This window comes from Psittacula echo (genome assembly GCF_963264785.1).
Source record: "Psittacula echo genome assembly, chromosome: 14".
Lineage (NCBI taxonomy): Eukaryota > Metazoa > Chordata > Aves > Psittaciformes > Psittacidae > Psittacula > Psittacula echo.
The window spans coordinates 11,752,734-11,778,752 of record NC_137750.1 but is presented as its reverse complement, the minus strand read 5'-3'; the positions used below and the strand labels follow the sequence as shown (position 1 = coordinate 11,778,752).

Below are 26,019 nucleotides of genomic sequence, written 5' to 3'. Positions count from 1 at the left end.
GTCCATGGCTGAGGGTTAAAAGCCACCAACCAGCCCACCTTTGATTCACACACCTTTGAGCTGGCCTCCAGGTAATTGTACAGCACGTTCACAGAGATGGTGAGGTCTCCAGTGTTGAAGGGGTAGGATCGGTTCCAGCCCTGGGGACCAAACTTGCGTCTTTCTGCCACCACAGCATGGAAATAGCAGAGGGCAAAGAGGATGCTCTTGAATTCATGCTCCCGCGTGCACATCTCCAGGGTATCCTGCAATACAAGCAGAGAGGCAGGGCTGTGTGAATCCACACTGCCCGCAGTCATTGTGGCTCCCAGGGTCTCCTAAATACAACAGATTTCGGACAGGATTGAAGTGATTTGCCCAATTTGTTTGTTTCTGCATAATATCCACAAGTCAGTGGCTTTTCATTGCAAATTTAGCAGCAAATCTGGATGCACATTTTCCAGACGAATATTTTCTTTTCCAACTCCAAGCAGCTTTGCACAGGAGCACACACTGAGAGCCACAAAAGGAGGGACATGAGCACCCACTCCATGCCTCACCACCTGCACATGCCCTACGTCCCACACCAGAGAGATGGAGAGGCACCACAGAGGGCAAGTGTGCCATCAGTGGAACTGGGACTGTGGCCCTAAGCAAGGCTGCTGCCGAGGAGGACTGTACCTGGAAGAACTAAAGTCCATCACACAGTGGCTTGGGTTGGAAGGGACCTTAAAGCTCCTCCAGTTCCAACCCCTGCCACAGGCAGGGACACCTTCCACTAGAGCAGCTTGCCCCAAGCCCCTGTGTCCAACCTGGCCTTGAACACTGCCAGGGATGGGGCAGCCACAGCTTCTCTGGGCACCCTGTGCCAGCTCCTCAGCACCCTCACAGGGAAGAGCTTCTGCCTTAGATCTAACCTGAACTTCCCCTGTTTCACTTTGAACCCATCACCCCTTGTCCTATCGCTCCAGTCCCTGATGAAGAGCCCCTCTCCAGCATCCTTGTAGCCCCCTTCAGACACTGGAAGCTGCTCTGAGGTCTCCACGCAGCTTCTCTTCTCCAGGCTGAGCAACCCCAATGTCCTCAGCCTTTGTATGGGAGATGCTGCAGCCCGTGATCATCCTCATGATGATATTCTTTTCTTTTCATGAAAAGCCTCTTTTCTTGGTGCCACAGAGGGTACGGGTCAGTATCAGTCATTGTAACACAGTGCTCAGAACCTGCTCTGTGGCCTCTCTGAGCGCTGCAGGGCAGGAGGCACCTGGAGCAGTGGGACACAGGGACACGGATCGAGCACTGGTGGCTCCCCGGGGCACAGCCTGTGTGTCAGGACAGGCCAGAGCCCAACGTGTCTCCCTGCTGGAGGCAGCCGCGCTTCTGCTGACCCCACTTTCCACATGACACGAAGGGCAAGAGCTAACTGCTCACATTTATGATGATCCCATTCCCGGAGACACAGACCATTGCATCCTGCTGCTCGGAACAATCATTACCTTCATTCACACACCTCAGCAGCCGAGCTGTCACATTAAGACCCTGGCTGTCAAATCTAGAGCAACTAGAAGGGCCTGAAGGCAGCCTCACTCCTTGGACTGCCTTTTTGGATCACTACTGCTGAAGTGAGCACAGCCTCTTCATTCTGGGACACGTGCAAGGGCAAACCTCGCGGGATTGCTTTCCTTTCTGTCCATACAGCCTCTCGTCATCAGCCCAGGCAAGAGTAACCCCATCCCGCCATGGATCTCACTCACTGGTCCACGGGGCAGGGAAACGCAGACAGGTCACCACTATTTTTGCACTTAGATGCTGGTTTGGAGGGGATCTCAAGTGCAGGAGGTAAGTGCTGAGCAGGTGAAGCGGGGAGGCACCACGCAAGGATTAATGCGAGTAGTCAGGAAAGATTATTCCGATTTTATCTCCTGTCATTCATCATCTTGAACTCCACGGAATGTCCTGGAGAGCAAGGGGAGGGGAGAACCTCACCCCCGGGAACATCTCCATCCTGCTCCTTTCAATCAGGCAGTAATTAGCATTTTCTAAATTGCTGGGGCATTATAAAACCTCTCTGATCAGAAATCCTGGAGCGAGTGGGTGGGGCCCCTTCACCCCCCATTTCCCTGCTTTCTGCAGAACGGCTGTTCAGATTTAGCTTTCAGCTGAAAGCCACAAAGAAGGCCCATTATTCTGTGCCGGGAATATTGTTCTGCTTTGTGAGTGCAGAAAAATGCACAACTAAAGAGGGGAGGCCAAATGAGACTGAGCTGGATTCGCACTCAGTGTTCATTCAGGCAAGCTCCCCTTGAAGTCCAGGACCGGTTTCTAAAATAAGAAAGGTGCTCAGCAGATCTCATCTGTCTCATCGAGGGGAAAACCGGGTATGGGACTGTTCTTGATCGTCTTATGCAGTTAGTCAACATCTTGCACAATTTAGAGCAATGGATTCCCTCCTTTCAGTACAGCCCCTGAGCTCTGTTATGCTCTGCAGCTGATTACAGGTCTAACGCTGGAGATATTTAGGATAAAGATAATGAAGGGAAGTCACACAAGTGCCCTTTGTAGTCTGCATCACACTAACAGAATGGATTTAAAGGGGCTGTCCCTGCAGAGGGATGCTGAAGGGGCTGGTGTAGCTATTCCCTCCTTATTCAGACACTTGCTCATCTGTGGAGGTCAGAGCCATGATATCCTGGATGTGCTATTCCCAGGGAGGGTTTGCATGAGAGGACACGGAGCTGTTGGAGCAAGTCCAGAGGAGGCCACGAGGACGAGCAGGAGCTGGAGCAGTTCCCATACAAAGACAGGCTGAGAACATTGGGGCTGTTCAGCCTGGAGAAGAGAAGCTGCGTGGAGACCTCAGAGCAGCTCCCAGTGTCTGAAGGGGGCCACAAGGATGCTGGAGAGGGACTCTTCATCAGGGACTGGAGCGATAGGACAAGGGGTGATGGGTTCAAACTGAAACAGGGGAAGTTCAGGTTGGAGATAAGGAAGCTCTTCCCTGTGAGGGTGCTGAGGCGCTGGCCCAGGGTGCCCAGAGAAGCTGTGGCTGCCCCATCCCTGGCAGTGCTCAAGGCCAGGTTGGACACAGGGGCTTGGAGCAAGCTGCTCTAGTGGAAGGTGTCCCTGCCCGTGGCAGGGTTTGGAACTGGATGATCTTAGGGTCCCTTCCGACACAAACCAACCTGGGATTCTATGATTTCCCATCATTTCCACATGCTTTACTTCTGTGTCCTTTGCACTTTGTTGCAGCTCAGTCAACAAAGAGTGGAGATGGTGCCTGCTGCAACAGCAGTGTGTGTATGTGGTCACCATGCAATAAAAGCAATGAGCAACCTGTCGTCGGCTGTTCTTGTGGGCCAGCAATTCTCAAGGTGGCCTACTTCATCCTCGCCTGGCAAAGCCAGTCCTCCCTGCAGGGAGATTTCAGCTCTAATTTGCACCACTTCAGATGTCAGCAAGGTTTTCAGCTGAATGAATGGCCTTTGGGCACACACCACCATATCCCCTACACCAGTCTGAAGAGCGCTGTGAGATGTGACCATATCAGCAGTTCTGAACCTCTAACCCTGGTTAAACAGAAGGGCATAAAAACAAGGTTTAACCTGAAATGTGACAAAAGTCTCCCAAATGCTGCATTCAGAAGTTTGATTCTGTAACAAAATAGCTTCTCTATGGTGTGAAAATGATTAAACTGGGCAGAAGTCTGGTATCCTGTGATCTTCTGCAAGAAAGAGGCCATTCAGGATCACCTGAGTCCTCACTTGGGAAAATCAGTGCTTGGAAAGAGATCTGTGCCCAGCTCCTGGAGAAGAGAGGAGGGGGTTACTGGACCCAGAGACTACAAGAGGCAAAGGGACTGCAAAAGAAGCAATGCCCCCCCACATCACACTCTACTTGGGGCACCACAGCAGCTCCAGTCCTACCTGTCTCCAGTTGTTGACAGCGCTGCGGTCCTACCTGGTTGAAGTTGTCGAGGGCTTTGTGCAGGTTTGCGTGCATCCCAGTTGGGGCCTCGTTGGTGATTTTGATGGAGCTCTCCAGGATGCCCTGGGGAATGATGTGGCTCTCAGAGGAAGGTGCCGGCTCTGCGCTAATGAAGACGCGGAAGTCCTGGTGGCTGCCCTCACTGTGCTGCTCCAGCTTCTTCTCCAGGGAGCTCAGCCACTTGGCCACCAGGTGGATGTTCTGCAGGGATGGAGGGGACAAGGCTGCATCAGTTGCTCCCCTTTACACCAGTGCTGGGCAGGCACCAAATCCATCACACCAACAAACAGCACCCAGCAAGGCTATGCTGTAGGACTTGGTACTTGTCCCAGTACTGCTTGTGTGCAACTCACAGCCCCAAATGTCCAGTTAAATCATGTACACTTTTAAATTCAAAGATCAGTGTAAATCATCAGCAATGAAGCAAGCCAGCGTGGGGCTGTTTGAGTAATCATAAACTCATAGAATGGCTTGGATTGGAAGGGACCTTAGAGCTCATCCAGTTCCAATCCCCTTGTCCCGAGCCACAGGCAGGGACACCTTCCACTGGAGCAGCTTGCTCCAAGCCCCTGTGTCCAACCTGGCCTTGAACACTGCCAGGGATGGGGCAGCCACAGCTTCTCTGGGCACCCTGGGCCAGCGCCTCAGCACCCTCACAGGGAAGAGCTTCTGCCTAAGAGCTCATCTCAATCCATAAATTGTCAGACAACTCCTGCCAGAGGCGAAGCCTCCATCCCTGAGACAGCGGCTGCTTCAGAAACATGAGTCAAGAGAACAGTTACTTGGGGGAGCCATGGACATCTTGCATCTGCCTGTTCTCTTGCCCCAAATCTGATTCATGTGGCTGGGAACAACATTGCTTATTTAGAACCGCATGAATTCAGTCTCTTCCCCTGAAAGGATGAGGGTTGTGCTCATTTCACATGAACGACATGGAGTCTGGTGGCTTGGGGGAGACAAGGAGGAGATGCCAGAGCAAAGGAACCGCACTCTTGGAAGCAATGCCTTGTGGTAAACAATGACTGTGAAAGGCAGTAGACAAAATGCAATTACATCTGACTGTGGATGCACCAGTGCTTGTCTGATGCATTTAGGATTTCATGAGATGAGGTAATCCCCAGGGTCCTGGCAACCGACTCACTCTGAAAACACAAGTGTAGTAATAAAGTGGGAGTGGATCGAAACCTGTAACCAAAGAGCTTTGAACAGCCACAGAGACTTAGTAATTTAAGGAAAGAGCTCAACAAAACAGCAAAAGAAAACCTGTGCATTAAGTATCTGTGTAATCATAGACTCCATACCTGACCTTAAGCATTTCATCTTTAATTGGTAGTTTCTTCCTACATCTGCTTTTGTGTTGTTAGATGGCTGAAAAATAATTGCTTTTGCTGCTGCTGACACGACACCAACGATCATTATTTGTCAGTATTACTGCCTTCTAACAGCCAATTTAGGGCATACATCTAATCTAATCTAATGATAATGGAGTGCATTTCTACACAATCCTTTTGTGACAGAAGGGATGGAAAAGAGGAATATATTGAGCAAAACATGGGTTGGCACTGAGAATTCCTGACTCCATCAAATGACGGTGCCTGTAAAAACCAGAGAGATGCTGTGGAGGGGATTCACAGCTTTGGAGGAAACTTTGCAAATGAATTCTCTGCAGTCAGGTAACACAGCTTGACAGGATTTATGACAACATAGGAGGTCATAATACTTGAACATGTCAATTATCAATAATGGCATAACACAGACTGCTGCAGTAACACCAACCACAGCTGAGCTACGTGTTGCTCAAAGAACCACCTCCTCTTGCTTGTTTGGAAACCTGCCTCCCACCAGTGTCATGGGTTACCTCTAGATCTTATTCAGGAGAAAGAGGAGATAGTTCAGCCTGCCCACCTTCTTTTGGCTCAGGGCTTCACGCACTCCCAATACTATCTCCCTAAACCACACTGTACAGCTTACACTGCACCAGTTTTACTTCCTTCTTGTTCCATAAGATCCCTGAAGACATATTTACCCAGGACACAGCAAGGTAACTTGTTGTTTCATCCCATTTTTTTCTCTTAGCCAGATTTTGGTCTGTTAAAGAGTTGCTGTGCAAGGGTAAAAGAGCACTCCCCATCATCTCTGGGTTTTCACAGCTTATGTCTAGGTCTGTGCTGCAGGCAGAAATAGGCAGAGGTCTCCAATTCATTACCTTGCTTTATGAATGGAGGGCCAAGTCCTGCTGACAAGAAGGCAAAAGACACCTGACACATCTTCACAAGCACACTTCCCAGTGCCACAGTACTTTGCCCTGTATCATTGCCCCACTTTGTGCTATGGCACACGAGTGACTGAGAGCAGGTACCAGAGGACGAAGGTCTGCGGCAAGAGCTGGGCTGCACGTGAAGGAACCTGGTGGGGACCAGATGCTTTCCTTTGGGAATTCACTTCTAAGCACCTCTGTGTGTTTGTACTTCACAAGGCAGAACATATATCACAGGATGCAAGTGTTGCTATGGTAACCATCAGAAATAGCACCGTGTATATATAAAGCAGCACACACTCCACGATGCGCTTGCTCCCTTTGCTGAGAGCAACTGGAGACCCTTCACATTCCTGAAAGGGGCTCTCTCCTTCACGCCTTATCACAGATCACCTCCTGGAGCAATGAGAACGAGCTGCTTTTACAAAGTCTCATTCTCTTGTGAGATGCTCTCAGAAAATAGTCACCACATTCACAGTAAATCCGAAAGCTAGGGTTTACAGTCCAGAGACAGCCCAGCACCTTATTACACAATGCATTGAATAGGACATGAAACAGGGGGCTCTGCAGGGGGTCTCTTCCCTTGCCATGCCTACTATCAATGGTAGTGTGAGGGTTCATCCCATGAGACGATGCTACGCATAGTCAGGATCAGCTCCATTCTTCCACAGGCAGCCCTATGGTCATGTGAATACTACTACAGAACCAAAATGGATAAGCACAGAGCCTACCGCCAACGCCTGTTCATACATCTGAGAGATCTGGACCTCAGCCTAAATGGAGCCATTACTGATAGGGGAAACTTCTGGGATTTGCCAGGCCAGAGAGCAAACGAGCAGGAAGTACAGAGAATCTGGTCTGACCTGAACTCCCCAGAGATTTAAAGCCAATGTTGGAGCTTCTATTGCCAAATTTCACTTCGTAAGACAGAAAGATTTAAAGATAGGTAGTGATGAGCAGGTGAAATGCACAGCAAAGGGCACGTTCTTGATGCCTTAGATCTAATCTAATTTCCCCTCCCTGCTTTTTTTTCCATTTGTGGGTTTTTTCTGATGGGTTTTATTTTTTTGTGTGTAATTTTGGAATGCCAAAGCAGTTTTCTTCATTTTGCCTCCTACAATATCAGCAGGCAACACTGGCTGGTCAATACAGTTGAGAAGACTTGGCCTCAGGACAACAGCCCTTTCCAACACAACAGTGATCCTGCTTTTGTAATCCACTTAGGACTTCCCAACTGTTTCAATAACCCTTTAACAACTAATTCCCACAAATCTAATTCCCCAACTCATTATTGCTCACAGTACTTGCCTATTATCATTCCTGGTTCCAATCAAGGACCAGTAATGAACAACGCGTAAAAGGTACCTAGGTGATCACATCCGGTGTTTGTCTTGGAGAGCACGTGTATGAGTTGATATCAGGCAGCAAATGCAGTGGATGGAAGGAGAGCTCTACTCCACGTGAGCTGAGTTATTCAGTGGACACCAAAATACAGAAGAGACCTTAACAGTTGCTTTTTGTCTACTCAAAAGCAAATAAGAAGCCTGAGTATAACTGTTGGGTGGGTGCGATACAGCCTCCACAGAATGAGCTTGATCAACCAGGGTAAAATTACTCTGACTGCCTCTTGATGTCTGCTCTATCCTCCTTCATTATTAAAGCCACAATCCTCAAATCCTGGGACACTTTTGTTCATTGAATTGTCTGTGCCATTCCCGGTCCTGTGCAACTGATCTACAAACACTCCTGAAACTGTTTGCAAGGTGCAAGCGCTGCAGGAAAGGTCTTGCAAATAACTGCCATAAGGCAAATATGTGTAATAATCCACTTCTGAGTGAAATGACAGGAGAATCCTTTGGGAGGCTCTTGACCACTGACTCCTGCTATGAGTTTGGATACTGATCTGACCAGTTTCTTGGTGACAATTGAGTCCCACTGCTCTGTTGTCACTGCATGTGCCTAAACTGAGACACCAGATGCAGAAGCTGGAGAGAAGTGGCACTGCCTGCCTCAGAAATCCATAGGACGTTCCCAAGAGTGAAGTATCACCAAGGCACAACTCCAGCTCCTACTGCAGACCTCACTACCTGGATTCCTTAGGTGGTCTAGGACTATAATATGAAGGAAGAGCTCTGATCTCTGTGTTGAATCAGCCTTGCCTGTATTGTTTTATTCCAAACCAAGCACAACACGGAACTGCACCATAGAAAGTCCCAGGTGACTGACTGACCCTGAAGAGACCCGACTCTGGCACAAGGCAGCGCACCCCAATGGCCACTGCTGTGACTGCTAAGTTTGTCCCATACAGTTTGTATCAAACCCTGCTAGGGTCCAGCTGAATAAAGCTCCTCTCTAAGCTCACGGGGAATGTGTCTGCTCTATGCTATCAGAGACAGTCACACTTGGTAGGTGTTGCTGGAAAACCATTAGCCAACCATCTGAATTATTCTTTCCTATAAATCCAATTTCTGTAGTTGTTCTGGTTTCATCTTCAGAGTCTGCTGAGACCTCTTACTGACTGCTCTGACCACGAGAGAATCATAGAATCATAGAACAGTTAGGGTTGGAAAAGACCTTAAGATCATCCAGTTCCAACCACCCTGCCATGGGCAGGGACACCTCACACTAAACCATGGCACCCAAGGCTCGGTCCAACTCAGCTTTGAACACTGCCAGGAATGGAGCATTCACAATGGGCAACCCATTCCAGTGCCTCACCACCCTCTCAGTAAAGAATTTCTTCCTTAGATCCAATCTAAACTTCCCCTGTTTAAGTTTTAACCCATCACCCCTTGTCCTGTCACTACAGTCCCTGATGAAGGTCCCTCTCCAGCATCCTTGTAGCCCCCTTCAGATACTGGAAGCTGCTCTGAGGTCTCCATGCAGCTTCTCAGGTCTCCATGCAGCTTCTCTTCTCCAGGCTGAACAGCCCCCATGTTCTCAGCCTGTCTCCATACGGGAGGTGCTCCAGTCCCTGATCATCCTCGTGGCCTCCTCTGCACTTGTTCCAACAGTTCCATGTCCTTTGTATGTTGAGGACACCAGAACTGCACACAATGCTCCAAGTGAGGTCTCATGAGAGCAGAGCAGAGGGGCAGGATCACCTCCTTCGACCTGCTGGTCACGCTCCTCTTGATGCAGCCCAGGATACGGTTGCTTTCTGGGCTGTGAGCGCACACTGCAGCCGGCTCATGTTGAGTTTCTCATTGACCAACACCCCCAAGTCCTTCTCTGCAGGGCTGCTCTGAATCTCTTCTCTGCCCAACCTGTAGCTGTGCCTGGGATTGCTCCGACCCAGGTGTAGGACCTTGCACTTGGCATGGTTAAATTTCATCAGGTTGGCATCAGCCCACCTCACAAGAAGATGTGAATGGATGAAATAAAACCACTTCAGGCCCATAGTACTCATCTGCTGCCACTGAAGCAACAGACATGGAAGCTGACACTGCTAACAGATCATTTACAGATCTAACCAACATTGTAGAAAAGAACCTCCACTTTGCCTTACTAAATGGAGTATGTCTTAAAAAGCTGCCTGTTTTCTTTGTCATCACCTCAAAGGCAGATGCCAGTATTGCAGCCATCTGTACTCAAAGCTCTTGACAAGCTCAGCACTGTCTACCTTAGAGGCAGCTTGCAAAAGAACCAAAAATTAAGATCAGAATATCAATGGCATTCAATTTAAATCCAAACCCAAGCCCATAGGCTCAGATCAGGACTCAAAGCTTTGTCTTAATCTCATTTTATCCAAGCAATTCAGTGATGATAAACATTTGTAAAATCCACATCTAGGAAAACAGAGGGGTTTTTAAGACGTGCAGTGAGCGCTGGCATCCCTGACTCTGCGTATCAGCAAACCCAAACACTCACTGAATAAGTGGCTCTGGAGAGAACACTTGACAGAGCTCCCTTTGCACCCTCAAAGGCTCTGAAACATTTTGCTGTGTTGTGATAAGAGCTTCAAACATTTATTTACCTGTTTGGGGATGCATGAAGGAATCAGCACCACTGCAGAGAGCCCTGCTTTCCCTGCGGTGGTGTGCATGTTGTCATTGCTCATTTAAATACATGGGTAGTCTTGAGTGGTAGTGAGAGAAACAGTCTAACAGCTCTTAACAAAGCTCCATTTATTCATGCAGCAAATAAAATCATGGGAAAGTGTAGCATAACCTTCCCTCAGAGGACTGTAGTTATAGGGCAAGGGGTGATGGGTTCAAAGTGAAACAGGGGAAGTTCAGGTTAGATCTAAGGCAGAAGCTCTTCCCTGTGAGGGTGCTGAGGCGCTGGCACAGGGTGCCCAGAGAAGCTGTGGCTGCCCCATCCCTGGCAGTGTTCAAGGCCAGGTTGGACACAGGGGCTTGGAGCAAGCTGCTCTAGTGGAAGGGGTCCCTGCCCGTGGCTGGGGTTGGAGCTGGGTGAGCTTTAAGGTCCCTTCCAACACAAACCATTCTAGGATTCTACGACTCTCCACAAGTACAAACCCTTCAGGAGGCTCGAAGAGCAAGAAAATCAAAATGGCAATGTCTGATAAAAGCAATAGGTAGCAGCAAGGTGGCTGCTTTGGACACACAGACGACCCCTTGTCCCATCTCCCACCAGATAAGAACGACAGCCTGTCCTTGCTAAGGTGATCAGCATCAGGTAACCTGGGAAAGCAGTGGGACTGTTTCATGACACCATACCTGAAGGATGACCCAGTGACCCTCCTTCGCAGCCAGATCTAGAGCTTGTTCAGCAACTACCTCTTGACCTTGTCCAAGGGAAACGTTGTGGAAATTCCCGTTGTTAAAAGTATAACCAAGTTTCTTCCCTAAAATTAAAGAAGAAGAGTGATATTCAGCACTTATACCTGGACTGGCACACAACACAGCTGAGCTCACACAGCAGGAGTGAGACAGAGTTCATAGAATCATGGAATGGTTTGGGTTGGAAGGGACCTTAAAGCTCATCCAGCTCCAACCCCTGCCACGGGCAGGGACCCCTTCCACTGGAGCAGCTTGCTCCAAGCCCCTGTGTCCAACCTGGCCTTGAGCACTGCCAGGGATGGGGCAGCCACAGCTTCTCTGGGCACCCTGGGCCAGCGCCTCAGCACCCTCACAGGGAAGAGCTTCTGCCTTATGTCTAACCTAAATCTCTCATGTTTCAGTTTGAACCCATCACCCCTTGTCCTATCACTACAGTCCCTGATGAAAAATCCCCTTCCAGCATCCTCATAGCCCCCTTCAGGTACTGGAAGCTGCTCTGAGGAGTTCAGTCATATCAAAAACCCCCACAGAAGTTCTATCACACTCCTTATAATAGTATCTTATCCCTTCCTTGCCAAAGCACTGAAAACAGCAGTAGCTTCTTCCAAACTACTTTTAATTACAGAGCAGCCCCAACACAAAGGTACATTATCACCAAGTGCTTGCTGTTTAAAGAACGTTATTCCCCTGCAACCTCGTGTAAAAACCTATTTAACACTGGTAGAAAATGAAATCATTTCCTGCTGATTAGATAGGCTTTGAACAAGACATGGCTCTGTGGGGAGATGCACCCCGCGGTGCGCGCTACACCTAGCAGTAGGGTTAGGATCCTACTAGGTTTTGAGGAGGCAGCTGAAGTGTGAGCTTCCTGTGGCCTCGAGCAAGGCCGCCCAGGTCTGCTCCCAAACCCCATGTATTTTACTATCCTGCTCTGGAGCACCGATGGCAGCTATTCAGTGTTTCTTCACTTTGTGATACCCCTTCAGGCTCCACGGATTTCTCTGTAGCATCCCAGTGCCTCAGATCCTTTAAGTGATCATGGCTAAAGATCTCCTGTTGAGTTTTCTGAATCTATTACCCAGAGATGGGGGACACCAGTGGCCACTTGTCTCACGGGGGGAAGCAAATGCCTGGAGCAAGCTACCTCTGCTGAGTGCTCCTCAGAACATGAGCACCAATTTGTGCTGCCGGAGGGAAGCGGCCAAACCAACAAGCAACATCCACATTGGCTCCACACAGGATAGCAGGATGTGTTCAGCTCAGCCAGGGAGTCACACATGTCCCACATGCTGATCCCTCGGGATTGCCTACACTTCTCCCTGCATGCAGATGGTGCACCCTTAATTCCCAATTTCTGCCAGAAACAGCCAAGTGTTACAGTACAACAAGGAAAGATTTGTCTTGCAAGACTTGGGATTCAGCTCTTGGTACACGATGGAAGCAGATGGCCATAAGTAAAACAAACATCCGAACTCTTCCAGTTGCTCAAGCTCTCTGATTAGCCTTACTACAGCAACCCCCTGGGATACAGCTCTCCCCATATTGTACCATTTCCAGTTTTCTTTCTCATAATCTCTGGTGGCTGCCAGCTTTGAGAGCTGCTCATCTCCTCCTCTGACTTCAAGACCCACCCTCTCAGAAGGGATGGCACATACTTCCAGAAGGCAGAGTGCTCCCTCAAACCAGGTGATTAATAGTAAGGTTAATATCAGTTGTTATTTCCACTTCACAGATGATAGGAACAGGCCTGCAGAGGGATGCACAGTGAGTCTGTGCTGCTGCCTCCACAAAGACAATGCAGCCTTCCTCCTTCCTCACTGGGGATGGTGCAGCCAGGCTGCTGCAGGGAAGTGGGAAGCTTTCCCAGCCCAAAAGTGTTTCATAGAATCCCAGCCTGGGTTGTGTTGGAAGGGACCTTAAAGCTCATCCAGCTCCAACCCCTGCCACAGGCAGGAACACCTTCCACTGGAGCAGCTTGCTCCAAGCCCCTGTGTCCAATCTGGCCTTGAACACTGCCAGGGATGGGGCAGTCACAGCTTCTCTGGGCACCTTGGGCCAGTGCCTCAGCACCCTCACAGGGAAGAGCTTCTGCAGGGTCCTCCCCATGATGCCAAGGAAAGGTCCCACGAGTGGGCAGCATCTGGAAGAAGCCATCTCCCATTCACCAGAATTATCTAGCCACAAATGAAATAATGAAACCTGATGAAGGGCAAAGAGAATATGCACCAGTGAACCCAACCCAAACCCCAGCATGGCAGGCGTTAAGGACAGTGCAGCTGCACTGAAGCAATGCTTTTATTCCATTAGATCTTCTTTCACTTCTACTTGCTGTCACTTTTCTGGCTGACTCACCCCAGGTGCTCACAGCTACACTCAGCTTTACAATTCCAATTGAACCATTCCTGGTTGGATCGTAGTGTTTCATTTCCCATTCAAGAAAATAACACATTGAGAGACAGGACCACCAACATGGCTCCAAAAGAAAGCCAGGCACAAAAGAGCACCTTCCTCAGGGGCATCCCCTTCAGTTCACAATGATGAGACCTGCTGTCAGGGCAGAAGAGCATGAAACGTGAATACAAAGTACCCAGAATCTCCCCACAGCTAAGAAATGGGATCTGGCCTGTGGCTCAGGCTGCTCTGGGGTTTCATGTCTCTGGAAGCTGCTTGTGGGAATGTGGGTAAAGACTGACTGAAGCGTTATTTTGGGATGCCACAAAAGGTGCATCACAGAGAAGAAAATAAATCCACGGATCAGCGTTTCTCCACCACTCGCTTGAGTGATGGCTTGGTTCAATGTTAGTGGTTTCTCTGCTGAGGCTGCCAGCCTTGCTGACATTTGGTCTGGAGATCTGCATACTGGAAACCTATGGCAGTCTGATACATGATTAATGCAATTTAAACACATCATACTCCACACTACAGGGAGCATCTGGGCTTGACTACAAGGCATGGTCTTGGAGATATGTGGGGTGCTCTGCTGGAGAAGGAGAAAAGACATCTGACGAGCCTGGCAATCTGAAGCAGCCCTAAAGCAGTACCCAAAGGCATGCAAAGGGATTGAGCCCCTTCACTGCCACAGCCTGGAAAGAAGTGACCACAGTTACCTGTGCTCAACAGTCAGAAGCTACCCCATTTCCAGACCTCCTGTAATTGCCATATTGAGCCTGAAAATGGCAGTTTTCATGGTGGAGCTGAGACCCAGAGCAAATTCTGCACGTTGGCAGCTTTAGAGCACAAGCACTGACTGCAGCAGTCAGTGCACAACAGAAATCACTGCCTTCTCAAATAAAGCACCTTAAGGACACCCCTTTGGCTCTGAAGCCAGCCAGCAGCACTACATCTGACCATCCACACCAAAACCAGCACAGAAAGGATACAATTAAAAACTGGAAACTCTGCCACTAACCAGCAGACCATCATATAGGGGACTGTTGCTTACTTTTAGCTACCACAGAGTCATAGAATACCAGGTTGGAAGAGACCTCAAGGGTCATCTGGTCTAACCTGTCTTGGCAAAAAGCAAGCTATCTGACAGCATATATCTCTGATGTAAATTATAGGCTGTGTACAAGGCCAAGTCAGAAATCATTGCAGTGTGAACCACGCTGGGAATTCAGGCAATGCAGGAAAGAGACAAGTTTAATTTAAACTTTAGATGAAAATCCAAAAAACTTGAAGAAAAAAATAGAAAAACACCCCCAAAACCCAATCACATCTTGTCACAATTATCTATTTTTAACAGATTACTCCATTATGTATAGAGATGAGAGAAATAACCCAAAACAACAGAAGAATGTCATGCCAAGATAATTACACTGAAGATAAAAAGCAATGCTGTGGTATGCCTACAGACACGCTTGGTTTACCTTGTTTCTCCACATCCTTCAGTGGGTCGACTCCTGGGGACAGGATGAAGAACACTGGCGTTGCAGGTCCCGATTCCTCAAAGGTTGTTGCAAAATCCAGGGATCTCCCTACCACGTATTTACTGCCAAGCTTCTGCTCTACAAAATCTCTGCCAGAAAGAAAACAGTTGCCAGTCTCCTGTTGTTCAGGAAGGAGAGATCCCCAGCAAATAATCCATTAATCGGTTTTGATTTTGCTGATTCAAACAAAAGAGAAACTAAATGGGCATGGAATAAGGTCAGAGAGGATGTGCAGGCTGGGCTTCAGGAGTTAGCACTCAGTGGCAACGTTTGGCACTTTCTCCAGGGGTAAAATGACACGCGGTACCCCAATACCTGAGAACTGAAAGGAAGGGAGAAGGGAAAGCAGTGGGACCCACCAGCGCAATGCTGCGTTCAGAAGTTAAATACTGGCTTGATGGTGACAAAGGTACTTCAGGAGGGAAGAAATAAGTTACGGTAGAGGAAACTGCCATGGATTTTGTACTCCACACAGCCCTTGCGAGGAAAGAGCGCTCCTTTAGATTTATCACCAAAAGTAACAGAAAGTGCAGAGGATTTTCAAAATGACTTTGTTCTGGAAAGATAAAAGGGAAGAGCTCTGAGGGTATCTGGCACGTGGAGCTTAGCCTCTGCGTGAGAGGCACAAGGCAAAATACAGCTGAGTGAAGAGGGAAAAGCTCAGCTCCACAGCAGCTGCTGAACAGAATACAGCACATGGAGAACGTCCAGGCTCCATTTCCCCAGGGTGAGCTTCCAAAATCCCTGCTTCAGAACAAGAGGATGCAGTGAACATTGATCCAAAGCTAGGAATGTTGTATTCAAACCCCGGGAATGAGTTACTCTTCTAGTGCAGATGCATGATTTGGGCCTTTTGGAAACCTCAGTACCATGGGGAAGAAAAACGTTTTTCACCGGGTAGATGATACAGCTTATTGCAGTCAAACCCTGAGAGAGCTGAGAGTCTCCTTCAAGGACTAGTGAAAGTCAACTGGAATAGAAATGCCTGTGGGATTGCAAAAGGAAAAGCTTCCTCATTGTTTGGTGTGACTTCACCTTGACCAAGTTATACCTTGCTAGTAGATGATGGACTGGTCTGACCTCACCGTGGATTAGGAAGCATCAGGAGCACAAGGTGTTGCAAGAAGATCCTTGCTGATGTTCTTCTATAAGATTGAAGGATGAAATGGGTATTTACCCTAGTGAGGAAATTATGGTTCTTGGTGATTGACCTGGCCTTGCTCCATCCCTGGTGGTGTTCAAGGCCAGGTTGGACAGAGCCTTGGGTGCCATGGTTTAGTGTGAGGTGTCCCTGCCCATGGCAGGGGGGTTGGAGCTTGATGATCTTAAGGCCCTTTCCAACCCTAACGATTCCATGGTTCTATTCTATGATTCTATGATGAGTAATAGAGCACTGCCCCCATCTAAGCTCTAAGGAGTCAGGGTAAGAATGGTTTCTCCTCAGGCCTAGGGAATAAAAGCCTGTGCAAATATCCCCAGGGACCTGTTACGAAGACTGGCTGAAAAAACTAGCTTCCAGTCCAGCAAAATGCACAAATCCTGTATAGGTGTGGATCATTTTAGATACCAAAGAGCCTCCTAGACCATCTTCATGGAGCTGGCATATATGACATGGGACATAAAGGGTCTTGCACCTTGCTGAACAAGGTAGGGATATTCCAAGGCATGTCAAACACCCCAGGTCACCTGTGTTTAGCTTATCAAGTTACTCCTAAAACATACTTGTCAAGACTCTCTGAGAGACAGGCAGGTAAAGGAATACTAGTGATGTCCACTGATCATCAGTAAGGTAGAAGAAGAACTTTAAGCACAAACACCTACAAGGGAAGGCACTGTGAACTGTCACTGTATATCCAGCCAAGCTTTGGAACCCGGATTCCGTTATCTTCTCACAAAAGAGGAATATGAAAGGTGCTGAAACTTTCCGTTCTAGCTATTTTTGAGCTGTGTGAGTACCATTTTGATTGAAAGAAATGAGTTTAACTTGCCTCAATGAATTATGCACTTAAAAGTTCAGAAAGGCAAGAGCTTATTTTACTTAAACCAAACAACAACAGGAAAAGCAGTATTTTCAGCTGATAGAACACATGGAGAATCTAACCCTAAAAGAGTAAAAACTTCAAAGATGGCTTAGAATTTTATGATTGCCATGAATTATAGTATTTCATTTAATAAAACATAACAACATTGACCAAAGGGAGATGGCGTTCAGTCTTGTCTGCATTTCTCTGTGAATATTAGAGCAAAACCAGAAATCTAGTTCATACACTGGATAACAATCTGCTACATGTACCCCTAGATACGCACACGCCAGATGCTCAAGCAACATAAACTATTTGAGAGGCAGTAGCGTGAGAGACATTGCAGAAATGTCAAACCACAGACTACTAGGACAGAGAAGTTAAAAACAAGTCCTAATGGGGTGAAAGACCTTTAGTTTCTCCTGGAACAAGCATATTGCTTTTGCGCTCCTCCACAGAGTTTAGCCTCGCCTGGTTCCCTTCACTCCATAATTCCCAACTACAACTTTCAGAAGTAGCAACACATAAATTTTGCATTTTACAGGGGAAAAAAAAAGGCAAAAAGAGAAAAAGCTCTCTAAGGCTTTCCTTTACTTCTACATTTGATTCCTATGCCTAAAGAAGAGCCATAAAGGATTTAGTAACTAAAATAGAACGTAATGAACTCTAGAAGTCATACTGATGATTCTAGCAGGTGTGTATGATGATGCTCATTCCTGACCTGGCATGCCTGCTCCTCTCCCAATACTAGTTTTACTACCCCATTGCTGCTGGTGATATTGGGGTTAGATCTTCCTAAGCAAGAAACTCCAGTTAAAGGGAATGTGTTGACTGTCTTGCAGAGTTCAGAGGGGACTCATTGAGCAGACTCCCTTATAGGAAACCATTCTGCAGAACCCACATTCTATAATGACTAAATCTAACCATTACTCCTATTCCCTCAAAAACACCCACCAAAAGGTGCTTCCTAAGCAAGAGCATTCCCAAGACACTTGGGAAGTGCCTGTACCTGACAGCGTAGGTCATGCGATCGGGCCGGATGGCTCTCATTATACACAGGCGCTGCAGGGCTGACTTTTTCTTCCATTCCTGAGGGAACTTCTCCTTTTCAGGACACTCAGATTCGACAAACTTCTTCCACCGTTTTGCAGACCCCTCAATATCCCGATCCAGGTTTCTGAATTCCTCCATGGATGAGAGAGCCTGGAGAAAAACAAGGATGGTTTTCAGAAGAACAATCCTACCTGCTTCTGAACTGTTTTTCTGACATTAATCACAGAACCCCAGCCTGGTTTGTGTTTGAAGGGACCTTAAAGCTCACCCAGTTCCAACCCCTGCCACGGGCAGGGACCCCTTCCACTGGAGCAGCTTGCTCCAAGCCCCTGTGTCCAACCTGGCCTTGAACACTGCCAGGGATGGGGCAGCCACAGCTTCTCTGGGCACCCTGGGCCAGCGCCTCAGCACCCTCACAGGGAAGAGCTTCTGCCTTACATCTAACCTGAACTTCCCCTGTTTCACTTTGAACCCAGCACCCCTTGTCCTGTCACTACAGTCCCTGATGAAGAGTCCATCCCCAGCATCCTTGTAGCCCCCTTCAGACACTGGAAGCTGCCCTGAGGTCTCCACGCAGCTTCTCTTCTCCAGGCTGAACAGCCCCAGTGACTGCTCATGTTTCGCTCCATCAGAAGGGTCACAGCTGGAGCCTGGAAAGCACAGTCAGAAACCCACCAGGATCAGACTTTGTCCATTCTCTCTTTCCCAGCTCTGTTGTCACACGTTGCCAACAGGAATCAACATGTGAACAGGAATCAACACAGGCCACAGGAAAGTAGGACTGAGAGCAGCTTCATACCTGTGGAAGGTCTGAACTGGCAAGTGTCTCAAGGCTCCCCACAGAACGCCAGCTCTAAAATCACGCTGCACCTAACACAGCGTTCCCTAATGCCCTTAACACCCATGCCCAGCCAGTGAAGCCACTAGTAGCACCCAGGCCTTCACCCCTGCAGTGCAGCCACTGGGACAGGGGAGTTTGGAATTGACAATCCAGAAAAGGATGAAAGAGTTTGGCATCGTCCACAATGCCAAATAACCCATCCATAACCCAAAGAGAAAAGAAATCTGCTCTCCTGCTTTGAAACTGGAACTGGAAGATCACAGGTGACATTTGCTACGGTCAGTTATCCAGAAATGCCTGATTTGGATGGGAACTGGCAAAGTTGAGCCCAAGTGTGACAGGAGAACACATCACTGGCATTCCTGGTGCTGCATGCCTGCAACAGTCTTCTTACTGCTTCAACAGACACAAAGAGAACTGTGCAGCAGAAATCACAGCACCTGGTGGAAAAATGTGCTTTTGTACCCAGGGTGCTCAGGATCCAAAGCCCAACAGAGACTGACCACGCTCACCAAAACTGGGGTTTTAAGGGATAGCTGGCATATTAATTATCATCCTGCACAGGCAGTTATGCTTCTCTCCCTGTTTCCCTGGGTGTATTCCTCTGTACCTGCATAGCCTGGGGCACCATGCAGTTGTGGTGACCATGGAGCCACAAATCTCCACAGTGCAAACTGTAAATGGGTGGGATCTTTTCTTGGACAAGCACAGACACCACCCTGCACCACTGCCAAAATCAAATCAGAGTTCTGGTGTCCTCAGCATAAAAAGGACATGGAACTGTTGGAACAAGTCCAGAGGAGGCCACGAGGATGATCAGGGGCTGGAGCACCTCCTGTATGGAGACAGGCTGAGAAAGTTGGGGCTGTTCAGCCTGGAGAAGAGAAGCTGCGTGGAGACCTCAGAGCAGCTTCCAGTGTCTGAAGGGGGCTACAAGGATGCTGGGGATGGACTCTTCATCAGGGACTGGAGAGATAGGACAAGGAGTAATGGGTTAAAACTGAAACAGGGGAAGTTTAGATTGGATCTAAGGAGGAAGTTCTTCACTGTAAGGGTCGTGGTGCACTGGAATGGGTTGCCCAAGGAAGCTGTGAATGCTCCATCCCCTTGCAGTGTTCAAGGCCGGGTTGGACAGAGCCTTGGGTGATGTGGTTTAGCGTAAGGTGTCCCTGCCCATGGCAGGGGAGTTGGAACTGGATGATCTTAAGGTCCTTTCCAACCCTAACTATTCTATGATTCTATGATATATACTTGCTAAGTGCACATGGAGATTAACTTCTTGGTGCTACAAGTCTGCGGCAGAAACAGGTAGCTGAAGAATGCCCCAAAGAACAGCTCAGCAAGGCAGTAAATCAACTATAATGACAAAGAAAATGTAGCTATATTTTATAGCTAAAACATGGCAACTATACACGTTATGCAGAGAGGTAAAGAGTCCAAATCATCTCCCTTACACGCAGTGCAATGTGTACGGCACAGCTTGCAAGGTTCTTCTGGATGTCGAGCAAAATTCTCACTGAAACCAACATCTTCAGAGCATTTTGCATAATCTGAAGCTGTCAGCAGCTGAACATGAAGTGGAAAAGACAAGTGAAGTATAAAAGAGAGTGAATGAGCTGTTTTCTATAGAAACAGAAGGGCACACTCAGAGCGAAGCAGAAGCTTCTTGATGGGCAGTGGCATTCTGCAGCATCCACGCTCCAGCTCACATCCCACACAGCTTCACTGTGGAGAGCAACTGAGGAAGCACCTTGAGAAATGCTGCTGTGACACCTTGGTCAGATCAGTTGGAAAATACACACTTGCCACATGGGAGTCATGCAAGAGCCCTGACAGTAGTGCTGAGGGACTGCCTCGGATATGGTGCTGTTGCAAATGAGGCAGAAGACACTGAAGGCCACTCTGCCCTAAAAACTGCAGGAGAGCCATACTTTCCCACTGGAAAGGCTTCCCAGTGAGAACACAAGAAGTGGAAAACTTTGTTCTTTCTGATGGACTGAACTTAGAAGCTGTACTTCAATGCAGAGAGTGAACAAAGGGAAAGAAGGTGTCAGAAAAAGGGGCTTCTTAGAACAAATGAGTTCATGTTTTTAGCAGTGGGAATGCCTGTAGATGACAGAGAGAAAGAGTTTGTCAAACTGTTCCCAGTGGGTGCCATTGACCCAGGACATTTGTTAAATATACCCTCACAGCATCACAGAAGCAAGGCTTGGAAGAAACCTCTGGAGGTGTCTAGTCCAACCTCATGCTCGGGCTAGGACTACAGCCAGCACTGGAGCAGGTCAGCCATGGCTTTGTCTACTGAAATGCTGAAATGGGAGTGCTTTATTCTAAGCCTCTCTGGGTGCCTGTTGTAGAGCTGCACTATCCCTCTGGTAAAGAAGATTTTAGGGGTTTATATATGTTTATATATGCTGAACTTCCCTACCTTCAATTTATCACAGTTGATCCTTATGACATTCACTGCCAATAATAGGGAGAGTGTGGCTCTGTCACCTCTTAGCTGGAGAAATCCCTTCACCTTTCCCCACAGGCCATGTGCTCTAGGACTAGCATTAGAGCTATAGGGAGCAAAGTACTTGAAGATATTCCTATAAAGCTTCTGCACCAGGTGAAGCCTTACTCGAAATCATCATTCCATCGACAGCTCCACAGAAGGCGCAGATAAGAGCAGAGTGCTTGCAATACCACTTGAGAGCTACAGCATGGACTGACTCAATTTGGTACTGACCTTCTCCATGCCAAACTCTCAGGGATCCTGAGAATGCCATGAAGCACAGCATGAGCCAAGCAGTGATTTAATGGATGTTTCCATGTATGGATTAGCACTAACATGGAGAAACGTCAGCGGCAGAAGAACTTGCTCCAAATTCAGTGCCATACCCTGCTTTCTGTGGGACACCAGAAACCAGAGCACAGAACTTGAGGAAGTGAAATTCACAGGAACAAAACCATGGATCCTGCTCTGCCCAAACCTTGCCCTTGCAGCAGGAAATATATTTGATGCACCTCTCATTGCTGAACACAATACAGTGGCAAACGCTAAATTCAGTGCATTCCTCAGAGCAAGTGCTTATACAGAACATCTTAAACACTGGCAGCTTTGGAAGTGACTTACTTAAAATACCACTTCAGAACTTTGGCTGCTGTTGCTTCGAGAAGTCTCTTGGTTGATGTTAACAAGGGAGACGGTGAAAAATTGCTTTCTTCTTTCTAAATGACAGATGTAATCAGAGATGATGGGCTCCCCCTCCCTGAACAACACGCTGCAGCATCAAGCAAGCTCTAATTGCAAGGATAAAGTCTGTGTTATATAAATTAACACGAAAATTTTCATTAGTCAACAATTTTAATTGCGTGTATTAGGAGTGATGGTATTAATAAGAGATGCTGCTATTTAAAAGCCTGCGCAGTGAAAGCTATCTCAATCAGTAATCTTCCTGTGACTATTAATTGCTTTTCAATACCTCTGCTGTGAAATCTTCCAAGAAACTTAGACCAACAATACCTATCAGTGTTTCCAAGCAGCAGGAGGGAAAGCAGGTACGGTACATTGCCTCAGCAGATGGGTACAACACATCAACCTGTGCTGCGTGGCTATTTTTGCCAACACAGTGAAGAACGCACTTGTCAATGAGAGTTGTCATGGAAATTGAGAAAGACAAAAAACACTGATCCAAATAAAGCGTGATCAAAAGGGCTCGAGGACTCGAGTTCCCGTCTTTGCAACCCACGTTCTAATCAGCTCTGATTGCTGGAAACAGTGGAGTCTTGAGCCTCCATCTCAGAACGAGACTTTGCCAGCCAAACAGGTCTCTTCACACCACGTCAAGGCAAGGATCATTGTTTCCTCAGATAAAATGGTTTTTCATTCACTGAATCACAGACAAATCGCTTTAGCACTTTGGTTTTCTCTGACAGTTTCTCATCTATGTCAGAACCAGCTTTAAACTGGAGCTGATGTCAGCAGATCTGTGAATTTCACACATTCACACATGGCAAAGCGTTCCCTTTCTCCCCCACAGCTGTAGGAAACACAACGTGCATCAGCCATTGGCTTTGAGAAAGGAATCCTAGTTGCCATTGCAAGCGCTGGTGTGCTCGCAGGGTGTCCTTGACACACGGCCCTTCGGAGCCAACAAGGGGAGAGAGGATCTTCGCAGAGTCTCTGGGGACAGGGAGATGGACACTATGTGGAGATGCCACACTCCATCCCCTCACTGATTGCTGCCTCCAGAGGATGGGCTGAGTCTTCCATTGAAAAGAACAACTTTGGGTCTAGTGTCACTGCTGCTGTGTGCAGTTTATCTCCTAGGGCCAGATACACTACAGCAAGCTTTTGTGAATATTAGAGAGAACACTTGCTCTTAATACTAAAGGCAGTTATTGTAAGGACACCATCCGGTCAAAACTGGCCTGAAGTTTAGGCACTGCTTCATAAAACCGACAGAAAAACACAAGGCATTCTCTCCACGTTTTCTTCCCCTTGGCTCCAAAGGAAAACATTCTTTAAAATAAAGTATTACTTTGTATTTTAAGCTATTTCCATCATTTAAAATACCCTGCCCCAGAGCCGTCTGACTCGAAAACAGCTCTGGGGCAAGGGAAGTCAACCCAGCAGCTCATTACCATGCTCTGCACTGATATAACTAGTGTTGAAAATAATACAGTGCTGCCAGAGTGAGCTTCTAACACCCAGCTCCCCAGCAGCCACGAGACTGGTTCTTCAAAAGGCATCATGAACTCATGATAAAAGAAATGTGATTTTCTTTTCAAGCTGTCCTTGCTCTCTGACTCCTCAGGCTATGCCCGGTTCACACTTTCAGTCTTAGCTCCTTATGTAGCTTTCTTTTTGGTAAAAAACCCCAAATCCTCTACTTACAGAAATGAGGTCTATGAAGAACACACTGAACATCAAATGTCTCTCTATAAAAATCACAGAACTTGACAACACTGGAAAGGAATGATAGTTCATATTCTCACAGTTGTAATCATCCGGGAGATTCTTAAATCCGAATGATTAGTCACAATTTCAGTTGCAAAATTAGGGAGATGGGGTTTTCTGAAGGATGTTACATGGTTTCTAAGCAGAGCAGGCTCCACAAAGAAGCAGCTCGCAGCGCTCAGCAGCTCTGCAAGGGCCCCTGAGGCTGCCTCCTCCTGACAAGGTGATGTGCACCTGAGGGACACAGGTTCTCAGGGAGGTTTGGGAATGTCCCACCACAGTTTGGCTTCCCCGCTCTCTGCCTGTACATGGGCTTGTAGAGTTTGAGGTAGTTCCGATGGGAACTTCTGCAACAGGGTTAAAGCAGAGCAGCTGATGAATGCCTGATGCTTGGGACCAACCTTGTGTGTTCTCAAAGCACCTTCTGAAGGTCACACACGGTCCATGTGCACCGGGAGTTCTGCTCAGATAGGTTTCTGCAAATACTCACTATTTCTTCCCTTCATTTTCTGCAGGTGGCCCAAATGCTGTTAAAAACCCCAGCATCCCACAGTAATAGGAAAACGGCTCCTGGAAGAACGGTAAAGTCAAACTTGCATCTGGCTTGAATTGATAGATTGATTGAATTGATTCAGGAAGGAGACGTATAGGCAGATGAATTACTCCATTTGAATACCACTGTTAATTAGAAGGATTAATGTAGAAAATGATGGATTATTTGCCATTTTTCCCATCCTAGGTTTTGGGTTGTATTATTCACTCATTGAAGGTGGTGTTTTCTGTTTAGCTGCGCTACTTGAATTACCCAACTCGTAAGAAAAATCTCCACTGAAGGTACAATTACAGATATGATGGTTTTGTCAAACTTCGATCACCCCTCAACACAAAGAAAGTTATTTTAATCCTCCTTATTTCTTTCATAGAAGCTGACTGACAAGCTCACTGCACTGTGTGCCTCTGTCTTCATTCAAACTCACCCTTGCTTTCTCCCCACATCTAAATTATACTGGGGTTAAAAAGTATGTAGTGCCATGACATGTCACTATACAATAACATCCTTCTGTATATCTGTAACATCCTCCCTAGAGCATCAGAAAACACCGACACCTTGTGCTTGGATGACAGGAGTCGTCTGAGGAGTGATGGATCGGATCTTGCTACCTTTCCTTGGGAAATTCCTAGTGAAACCTGTATCATAAACCAGAAAGCAACAGCTCCAGCACTCAGCTCCTTCCTACTAGTACATTCTTCCATACAGGTCCACTGGATAGGAAAGCTCAGCAACCAAAATGAGATTTAGCCATGGTCATTGTACTCTGGTTGTTTATAACCACCCACCAAATTCTGCTTGAGCTGCTTCACAGCTGGGGTCACATTGACATTTTTCCTGCATGTTCTGCAATGGTTGCTCAAGAGGTTTTGAGAACGGGCCTTGGGAAGTCAGGTTGTTCTGCAAAGCCTCACTCTCTGTCTTTCTCTTTGATGCTTTCCAGCAAATCAGGGACACAGAGAGGCCCAGCAGCTGGCTGTGGGTCCCTGATGGCAGCTGAAGAGCGGTACTGGTGTATTTCTGAGAGGTTCCCTGGATTTGGCTGTTAGAAATCACAGATGGGCCATTACCGTGGGCCAATGCACAGCAAAACTCAGAGAGAAAATACGTCCCATGGACAGGAAGAGCTCAGCTTCACTTCCCACTGCTCTGAACTATCCCGTCTTCAGAAGGTCTGGACCTTCTATCTAAGACCATTAAGATGCAATAGTCAAAGATCAAATCAGACTGCAGCAGAGGTGTGGCCAACTTGGAGTGAAGTGAAAAGCATGTCCTCAAGCTCTGTCCCACTATATTCACTGCACAAGGATGCTCCTATTCAGGTATTGATGATACTTTGGTCCAATGACGCACTGTGAGATGGGGATGATACAGAGACCGGGAGCCCCTCCACAAAAGGCCATCTCATGTGCCTCAACACAGGCAAAGCCTTGCTGTTACCATCAGGGTTCCAGAGATTGTTCCCAGTCAAAATATAGCTGAGCACTTAATCTGCAGTCTTCAGAGGTGCTCATGTGAACCAGCACTGCCATGCAAAGGAAACGTTCACGAGCTCTGCCACATTACAGAAATAAGGAGCTCCAACAAGCCCCTTATGGCAGATCTGGGCTTAAAAGAAAGATCTAATAAAGAGGAGCCATTTCTCTTCATTGCCTTTCCAAAAGCATCTTACACATCTAGGCACAGTATCCCATGTCCAAACCAGGATGACTGCTTGT

General features: G+C 47.5%; 1 protein-coding gene across 1 annotated transcript in view; it reads right to left on the bottom strand.

Annotated features, from left to right (window-relative positions):
- DNAH9 (dynein axonemal heavy chain 9) overlaps window positions 1-26,019 on the bottom strand; it is a gene marked incomplete at both ends in the record, with an annotated part of 158,001 nt that overhangs the window by 18,093 nt on the left and 113,889 nt on the right. The window contains 5 exon segments of the mRNA XM_080629257.1: window positions 54-245; window positions 3,934-4,161; window positions 10,900-11,027; window positions 14,832-14,980; window positions 17,922-18,115. Of these exon segments, the coding sequence (XP_080485383.1) occupies window positions 54-245; window positions 3,934-4,161; window positions 10,900-11,027; window positions 14,832-14,980; window positions 17,922-18,115 (891 nt within the window).